The sequence below is a fragment of the Nicotiana tomentosiformis genome, chromosome 2 (genome assembly GCF_000390325.3).
Source record: "Nicotiana tomentosiformis chromosome 2, ASM39032v3, whole genome shotgun sequence".
NCBI classification, from domain to species: domain Eukaryota; kingdom Viridiplantae; phylum Streptophyta; class Magnoliopsida; order Solanales; family Solanaceae; genus Nicotiana; species Nicotiana tomentosiformis.
In genome coordinates this window covers 28,784,285-28,794,201 of record NC_090813.1, presented here as the reverse complement: position 1 = coordinate 28,794,201, position 9,917 = coordinate 28,784,285, and the positions used below count along the sequence as shown (strand labels likewise).

At 34.4% G+C, this 9,917-nt stretch overlaps 2 protein-coding genes across 2 annotated transcripts; one reads left to right on the top strand and one right to left on the bottom strand.

The window, feature by feature from the left end:
* Nucleotides 1–1,457: 1,457 nt before the first annotated feature.
* On the bottom strand, nt 1,458–2,288 carry LOC138904531 (uncharacterized). The gene has a single exon (XM_070193036.1). It carries the CDS (start codon nt 2,286–2,288, stop codon nt 1,458–1,460), a length of 831 nt encoding a protein of 276 aa, XP_070049137.1.
* Nucleotides 2,289–8,920: 6,632 nt separating this feature from the next.
* Nucleotides 8,921–9,748, top strand: LOC104116283 (auxin-induced protein 15A). Its single transcript, XM_009627105.3, has one exon. The coding sequence runs from the start codon at nt 8,986–8,988 to the stop codon at nt 9,343–9,345; it is 360 nt and encodes a 119-aa protein (XP_009625400.1). The 5' UTR covers nt 8,921–8,985; the 3' UTR covers nt 9,346–9,748.
* The last annotated feature ends 169 nt before the right edge of the window (nt 9,749–9,917 follow it).

The following is a 9,917-nucleotide window of genomic DNA, read 5'->3' as shown; positions in this document are numbered from 1 at the left end:
GGGCTTGCACTATTGCGGATTGTGACTTGGTCCATCCCGTAGCAACTGTAAAGTTGCATACTTTGTTGAAACTATATGATACTTATATGTTTTAGAAAGAGTTTCTGTAAATTGGGCTGAATGCCATGTTTGGGCCTTGTGCCAGTGTTGTTTGGACCCTTAGGGGCCTTTTCTTACTATTCTCTCACTGTTTTCGATTGAAAATCTATACACAGTCATGTTTATACTTGTTTACCGCATAACTCAGTTTTATGACTCTATTTTGATGCATATAAATGTTTTGGGCCGAATGCCCTGTTTTACTGAAATGCCCGAGTGGCTTGAGAGGTTTATGACTGAGTGAGGCCGAGGGCCTGATTTGTGAGGATATTTATGGGATCGGGATACACGCCACAGTATGTTGCATATTTATGGGTCGGGCTACACACCGCAGCATATTTGATATAGGCCGGGGGCCTGAGTGATTATGCCATGATTTGGCGTAATATAGTGCTTGGGCTGAAGGCCCCCCCCCTCCCCCCGAGTCTGTACACACCCCCAGTGAGCTCAGGTACCTACTGAGTGCGAGTGTCGAGTGCTGAGTGACTGGGAGGCATAAGTGATTGTGAGGTATGCCCGAGTGGCACGAGTGACTGTGAGGTTTGCCCGAGGGGCTGTATATAAGTGATGTTTTGCCCGAGGGGCTGTTTATGATTTCATCATTTTTTCTCACCTTTGCATTTTTCCTCTGTTTGAAAACTGTTGAACAATATCTTTAAATGATTTTTAGTGGAAGTGGGTTTAAACAAGATGTTTTGATTCAAATCCTGATTTTAAAAGCATGTGGTATTTTACTGAGATTTCCTGATATGAATGTTATATGCTTTATTGCTCGTCGCTACTGCTCAGTCTTTATTTATTGTTGTTACTTAATGAGTTGGTGTACTCACGTTACTCTCTGTACCTTGTGTGCAGACCCAGGTATAGCTGGACATGGTAGCGGTTGTTGATTGTTCTGGTTGCAGAGTTTCCCGGGGATAGCAAGGTAGCTGCCTGGCGATCGCAGCCCTGCTCTTCTCCCTCTTATCTTTCTTTAGTTGTATTTAGCTATTTTCCAGACTGAGTTAGTCTTGATGTTGTTAGACAGATTCTAGTAGATGCTCATGACTAGTGACACCCCGATGTCGGGCTTTCTTTTCCGCACTTTTATTTTGATTTGAACTCCTTTACGAAGGTTTTTATGTTAAATAACATTGAAATTTCTTTGAAATAAAAATATCGGTTTGTTTTGGAAATGAGTCGGTTTGCCTAGTTCCACGATAGGTGCCATCACGACAGGAGTTAGTTTGGGTCGTGACAAAAAGCTCTCTATGTGAGGTAATATGGTGAGATGTCCCAGTATCTATTATCCAATCACAAATGGATATTTTTGTCAATAAGAACGTTATACCTGCCATTAATGAGTGACAATTATTTGATTAAGATTTGTTGAAGACGTTCATCAATTGCTTGTACTGCTCTTCTGTGAGAAAGTTCCCTTGCGATTTCTTGCTATTGGAACCTTCTGCCTCACCAATTGAAACGTTGGCATAAGACTTGCCTCCTACTCCTTGAGCTTTCTTCTTACTTTTGAAATCAGAAGGAAATCCTATAATCCTATAACAATTTTTCGTTAAGTGTCCCTTATACCCACAATGTTCACAAATCAACCCTGGCTTCTTAGGTTTGAGACCTTGCCCTCTACCAGCTAGCATGGTTAAGGGTTCTCTATCAGTGTTATCCATCCCTAGTGTGCGTTGACTCTCTTCCTGCATAGCTAGAGTATATGCTTGATTCACAGTTAGTGTAGGACTTCTAAGTAACACATTACTTCGAACATGACTGTATGATTCATTTAGGCCGACCAAAAATTGCAGTAAATGCAGGTTTCTAAATTTTTCAATGAAAGGTTTATTCTCTTCACAATCACAGCCTGAAGTAGGTATCATCAAGTCCATCTCGTCCCATAAATCCTTCAATTTTGAGTAATATTGAGTTACAGAGTCAGTACCTTGCTTCAAGGCTCCAATTGATGTCCACAAGTGATAAAGTCTGGTGAGATTTGATTTCTCAAACCGCTCCCTGAATTCGTTCCAGACCTTTCTCGCATTCGAAGCGTAGATGATACTAGGTTGAAATTCAGCTATCCATGAGAGCACCACAGCGTTGCATCGCTCCCACTGGTTTGCCAAATCTCCTTTGTAGGAGCTCTTCAAGCAGGTTCCGTCAATGAACCCTAGCTTGATTTTGACCAGCAGCGCTTGACGCATCGAGAGGCTTCATAGAGCATAATTTTCTAGGCATGTAAGCTTGATATCAACCAATGTTATACCAGGAATGTCTGTAGCTTGTAAGAAAAGTGGATGATTGTGATCAATTTGAAGATTTCTAGTTAATTCTCCCATGGCTCAACTCCCATGGCTGTTGAAACCCTAGAATTCGAAGTTCAACTATGGTTTCCTAATCAGTCTCGAAATCCTCTGCTCTAATCCAGAACCGATCTCTCTGATACCATGATGTAATCTGTGATTTCATCCATTGATAAGAATTGAGATGTGAATTGAGAAAGAGTGAAGAGGAGGAAGAAAGAGGAACTCAAATTGTATTTCTCAATCTTAGATCTTATTTACAAAATATATGTGTATTAATAGAGTACATAACCGACTCTTTTAATATAAGTGAGAAATGACCAAACTACCCTAACTCACTCACTAGTCTCCAATAGGTGTTTAAAATTTGAACACCCTTATTGAATTTTCTGGCTTCGCCACTGTTTATATGTAAACTCCAAATCTTTTCTGAGACCAACGTGAGGCTCGCACACCCAACAAAACATCACGAAATATAATCAAGCAAATAATTGTTCAAGTCAAAAACATGGAAATAAAGTAGATTTAAATTATATTCCTTCTCGATCTCGTGTAATCGGTAACCGCAAAGGTTTCCTTGATTAAGACCCCACATTCTTGTGGTATGTTCAAAGAATATCTTGCCTGTAGGTAGTAAGGCAGATAGCATGTTATTATAAATCATTTGATTATTTTTTATGACCAATATTCTTTCCTTACTATAATGCTCTGAAAGCAAAGATCCCCCTCCCCTTTGTTCTATTTTCTTTTTACGATTTAGAAATGTAAAACTTCCTGCTTTAAACAAATCCCAAATATTGTTTTGGATATCTCTAAAACCTAAATTCTTAATTTGGAAGTTGTTAGAAATTTGAGCGTTGATTAGCAGCCTAGAGGCACTTGCATGCAGTGGAGAATCAAAGACAGCTTAACCTTGATAAAGAATTCCTAGCCTTAAAGGTACATTTAAACCAAAAAGGTAAACCAAGCCATGGGTAGGGGTGTTCGAAACCGAAAATCAAACCGCAAAGTGGTTTAATGGCTTATTGGTATCGAGTTATCGGATTAACAGGTGGGGAACAAATTAAAATTTTATTATTAACGACTTATCGATTTGTGGGCGGATTATTCAATTTTCTTATCGGATAAATAGTTAACCCGTTAAGAATTTTTATATTTATATATTTTTATACGTATGTATGACATGTAGATTCATGCAACCATGGAAAAGAAAGATGATGAATCATGATATTGCAATTAGGGCGTTCATTTGGATCAGATATCCGAAATCCGAAATCCGAACCAATCCGTTCAATTTCGGATTATATTTATTAAAATTTCGGATATTCAGATCGGATTCGGATTGGTATAATATAACCCGATCCGAAATCCGAAATTACTAAGGCATGTATAAATACTAAACTTTAATTTCGGATAGTTAGTACTTTCTTTACATCTTCCTTCAAGCTATTACCTTTATAATTACTAGATTTAGCGATATTGGCACCATAGTACCCTCATAATTGTATAAACACGAATTTTTCTTGTTGTATTGCCTTTTTTACAAAGAAAATATACGTATGAGTTTGCAACTTTGAGGCATAACAACTCGAACCTCCAGAGAAATTCTTAGAGATGCAATGCTTATAAAAGGGATGAAAAACAAAAAGATGTTTGTATTAGCACAGAACACAGAAGAAGCAGATAAGGCAGATGCATTAGCCGATTAGATTAGCAATAGCCTTAATAATACGTATAATCCGACCCGAAATCTGAAATATTGATCCGATTCAAACTTTAAAATCCAATTCAATATTAATTCGGATCGGATTACATTTTATAGAATTCGAAATCCGAATCCGAATCCGAAATGTGCCAAATCCAATCCGATCCGATCCATGCACAACCCTAATTGCAATGTGCCCATTTTGTATCAACATATGAGGATACCACAGGTTTTGGACATAGAGATGCCACTGTTTGACGTTGCGATCTCCGTGTTTACGCAAGCTATGCATGGTTTGGAGATGATATACTTTGAATGGATAATGGACTTGATGCTACTCAAGTGTACTCAAATCAAGGCTATAAAGGATGTCTGGATGATAGACACTGAGTTTAGCGTACATTGGGACTAGATATTACATGCTCCAATTTATGTGAACTTATTTGACTGATTAAGAAAAGAGAGAAGACTTTTGAACTTGTGGTGTGCAATGAGGCATATATATTTTGTATGACTATAAATTATTACATAAAGGTAAATTATTTCCAGATACAGATTCAAATAGGCCGATAAACCACCCGATAATAGCTAAACCGATACCAATCCGCCCGATATCTTATCGAATGGCTAGCGGATTAATATATTTAAAAGACGATAACCGATAAGCCGAACCATTAAGCGTAAATAACCACCCGATAAGCAGCCCTGACCTTGGGCGAAGCCATGATTTCAAACTTATGGATTCGTGATTTTAATCGTCTTATGTTACTAAATTCTAAATTAATAATTATACATATTCAATGAACTTTTTAAGATAAATATAGGGTTCGAACCAAAGTTAGTGAGTTCGGCCGAACCCGCTCTCGGCACTGGTACTCTAAATTTCAGAAATTAACTGTCGGTCAGGGCAGTACAATAAGGTTTAAGCCAGAATTCAAGACTTAATTAAAGAGTGGGCTAATCCTCATGATTAACTCTAGTGATGGAATTATCTTAATTTCTTTTATTTTTCAGTAGATTATTCAAGAAAGTAATTGAGTTAAATAGTTAATCGTATTGCAGTTAATATCAAGCAGAATTCAAGTTAGAGGTGAGTAAAAACCTATACTCAACTGGTTTCTCCATAACTAGCACTGGCGTTTCAATCTGCCTTTTGGCTAATATATACTACAAAAAGAAAAAATTAGAATTAGTTATAAACTTCGTTGTTAATCTGTCGCTAAATCGTTCATAGCTAATACAATTTCTTGATAATGTATCACTAAATAGATTAACGACGATTTTTCCTATTTAGCTACAGAATTTGTCCGTCGTAACTTTTATCATCCCATCGTGGAAAACCTTCAAATACAACAAACATTCAGTCTGCCCATCTTTTTTACCTATTCTAAAACAGACGTTATTATACTTGCATAGCTAAAAACAAAGTATCTTCTTTACTGTCATCACTGGCGACAGAATGAACAAAACAGAAGCAGGAAGCAGGTACATCACAAATACTGCAGCATACATGTATTCACTACTAAAAAACAGGAATTAGCGACGGACGAAATCTATGATTAAAAAGAAAAATTCTTCGCTAATCCTCTTTAGCGACGGATTAACGATAGATTATCAGAAAATTTTGTTAGCTACAATTTAGCGACAGATTAGTGACGAAATTCGTACCTAATTCCAGTTTTTTGTAGTGATTTTTCTCTTTCTCCATTATCATTTGTACTTAATACGCATTTACAAAAAAATAGGAAAATGACATTATATAGTCGTTCTTAACATAATAGTCCGAAAAAAAATATTTTTTGTTTATATATACATTATGTATGTTATATATAAAAATTATATAAATTTTATATACTTTTTCGGTTGTCAAATATAAATATTTTCTAACGTCGTCTAAGAGCGATAATACAAAAAACAAAACTTAAGATATCAAAAGTCCCAAATATGCATATATATTAAAATCTTATACTTGCCGAAAAGTGATGTGCGTACATAAAGATTACCACTGTACGGCAGTACGCATTTGCAGTGCTTAATGAGTTGTCCTGCAAAAATGGAAAGGATAATCACGTTAATTAGCATTAAAAATTACCGACTAAATAAACAACAAAGGGTCAAATATATCTCTCTACTTTCGAAAATGGTCTAAGAATACTCCTCGTTATATTATTGGGTTATCTATACGCTGCAGTCATACTTTGGGTTCAAATATACCTCTCATTTAAACGGAGAGACACGTGTCATCGTCTTGTTGGTCAATTCTAAATATCTCCTAATTAATTAAAAAGACTCATTATCCATACCCGAAAAATAATTTTTTTTTTGTAAAAACTGAAAAAAAACTAAAAAACATTTTTACTAAAAATTGAAAAAAACAAAAATATTAAAAACTGCTTTAAAAAAACTAAAAAATATTTTCTAAAACAATATTTTTGTAAAAACTGAAAAAGAAAACTGAAAAGCAATTTTCTAAAACAATTAAAAACTGAAAAAAAAAATTATTTTTTCAGTTTTTACAAAAACACTGCTTTAGAAATTTGCTTTTTAGTTTTTTTCAGTTTTTAGAAAAATATTGTTTTAGAAAATATTTTTCAGCTTTTTTTAAAGCAGTTTTTTTTGGAAAAACTGGAAAAAAAATTCATTTTTTTCAGTTTTTAGTATAAAAAAATTCAGTTTTTTCACAAAAAAATTGCTTTAGAAAATTGATTTTCAGCTTTTTGTTTTCAGTTTTTTCAAAAATATTATTTTAGAAAATATTTTTCAGTTTTTTCTAAAGCAGTTTTTTTTGTAAAAACTGGAAAAAAATAAATTTTGTTTTTTTTCAGTTTTTAGTAAAAATAATTTCAGTTTTTTTCAGTTTTTACAAAAAAAAAAATTGCTTTAAAAAATTACTTTTCGGGTATGGATAATGAATCTTTTTAATTAATTAGGAGATATTTAGAATTGACCAACAGCACGATAACACGTGTCCCTCCGTTTAAATGAGGGGTATATTTGAACCAAAAGTATGACTGCATGGATATATATAACCCAATAGTATAACGAAGGATATTTTTAAATCATTTTCGAAAGTAAAGAGGTATACTTGGCCCTTGCCGAATAAACAATTGGACGTACAAAAAAATTGAAGAGTCAATGATATTGAAAATTTTCCTCAATCTTAATCTTAACATGGAAATTGCTACTGTCAGCGCCACTAATCCAAATTAATAATCTAGTGCTCTACTAATTGGATTATTATTAACCACATAAATTTTTCAACCTTTTCCTTTCAATAAAAATAGTCTTTTTCTGAGTGCATTACCTATCTGGTTAAGCATGTCCAAAGACACTTTTATGATCCATTTTGAATCAAAAGCTCGTACTAAGTTTTTCCAAAAAGCTTCACGAAAAATTTAAAGTCACTCGTGAATGAAATATCTCGTATTTATCCGAGGTCTAAGTAAGAGCCGAATTCCAAGTGAGTAATGATATAGGTAACCTACCTAATATAAGTATAAATGACTAATTCTAAAGCTTGAACTCGTAATTATATGCCACACAAAAACAATTCTAACAGTGTTCCAAGGTTCCCTTCAGTATTCTTACACCTTAAATAATTTTTTTTCTACATCGCCGATCAATACAAAACTTTATTGGCGCGCCCAGTATTAACCACCGTTTTTCCCGTTAATTTCTTTCTGAATAAATTAACCTACTACTTTAGAGGAACATGACTCAATTCAAGATTTCAAGCCCCCACTTCCCACTCCTCTCTCTCGTCAAACATCCATATGTTATGATAAGTAATAGCATGAGAACAATTATAAGTGGGAGATGGGCATTGCACTTTGCCCAAGAAACTTATCTCATTTCATCTTTCATGTATATCTTATTCTATCTGTGGGGTCTAAATTAAAATTTTCAACAGATCACTAAACAAGAAATTAGCCTATGAGAAAGAAGATAAAAAAGAGCCAGTGCAGATTTTTTATAATTTACAAATGCACAATACACTTCATCAATGCATGTTCGTACACTATCGTATCAAGAAGTACTACTGTTAAAGTGTAAGCCATCTAGAGCACTTCGGGGTTGTTTGGTTCACATATTAATTATACAAAAGTATAAATATCATATATATTATTTAGCAATAAACAATGATAAAGGGGTTGTTATGTTGTGTATATTAATAAAGCGATTATGCAATGAATAGTATTGAAAATTCTATGTTATGGTAACTTACTTTAAGTTCATTTTTTAATTACGTATGGCTAATTATTCACGTATTCTTATTTCAATCTTGCATAAAATAATATACAAATTCTCATATAATTTAATTCGAAATATTATTTACTACAGTTATTTAACTGCTGCGTTAATTATGCTAAAATTATTTTTTCTTGTACAACCAACCAAATAGCATTAGTTACTTTAATTCTCTAATCTAACAATGTATTATTTTGTGCAAAATTTTATTGAGATTATTTTATTTAGTCACTCAAAAGGGAACCTTGGAGTAATAGTAAAGTTCACTTCGTATGATCTATAGGTCACCGACTCAAGCTGCGGAATCAGCCACCAATACTTTCATTAGGTTAGACTGTCTACATTACACCTTTAGATGCAGCCCTTCCCGGACCCTACGTGAATGCAAGATACTTCGTGTACCGGAGTGCATTTTTTTTTGGCTCAAACCAAATGACTCTATAGTAGTATCAATCACACGTGCTTTGCTTCTTTTAGTTACTCAACAGTGTTGACCTTTGAGTGATCCCAAAAGATTGGCTCTCCCTCAACTCTTATATATACCCTTTTCACTTTCATATAAACACAACCCTATGATCTATCTCCTCTTCTCTAACTTCATAAACCAACTACCTCTTTGTATATTCTATTTAAAGAAACATCAAAATGATAGATGGAAAATTTCTCAAGGCATGTCAAAGAATCATACCTGACATTCCTTGTGCTAATTGTGACAAATGCCGTAAATGGCCAATATGGCCATTTTTGCAAGAAGAGAAGACTATCCCAAGTGATGTTCCAAAGGGTCACTTGGTAGTATATGTAGGGAAATACCAAAAGAGGTTTGTAATCAAAATCACTTTGCTCAATCATCCACTTTTCAAAGCATTGCTAGATCAAGCCCAAGAAATTTATGACTTCACTTCTGAATCAAAGTTATGGATCCCTTGTGATGAAAACATCTTTATCAGTGTCATAAGATGTGCCAAATCTCCAAAAAATCGACGTGTTTCACTCTGCTTTTGATGTTGTTTTTTATTTTCCACTCAGTATCTAGTACCCGCATTGAGACCAGTCTAAATTCAGATTCGCGCCGGAAAATCCCACATTGAGAGTAAAACGCTCCCTAACAAAGATGACTTTATACTCGGGGCTCGAACACGATACCTCTAATAAAAGATGAAGGAATAGTTAATTATCACTCCACCACGACCGAGGTCACTCTGGTTTTGATGTTTAAAATCATAGAGGTTGTGATTAAATTTCATTTGTGATGTTCAACTCATATAGTTTAGAACGTTGACATCTTTTTTTAAGTTTATAACCTGTTGTAGACGACATCCAATTGTTTGTATATTCGTTACCTATGAAGCTGAAAAGCTTTACTTCTAGTAAGCCAGTAAATTCATTTCAGAGTACATTTTGTTGACCTGATTCTTGAACCTTGTGCGTGGAAGTTTTTGCAGAAAAGAATCTAGATTATCCATCACCAATTAATTTTACATATGTGATTTTACTTTACTCGCTATAGCAGCAGTAAAGACGAAAAGATAATTGTCTAGAGCTAGAAATTTGACTTAATTCGAGTCATTTATATT

Excerpts from the sequence above, each read along its gene's own strand:
- LOC138904531 (XM_070193036.1), bottom strand. The coding sequence starts at position 2,288 with ATGCGTCAAGCGCTGCTGGTCAAAATCAAGCTAGGGTTCATTGACGGA.
- LOC104116283 (XM_009627105.3), top strand. The coding sequence starts at position 8,986 with ATGATAGATGGAAAATTTCTCAAGGCATGTCAAAGAATCATACCTGAC.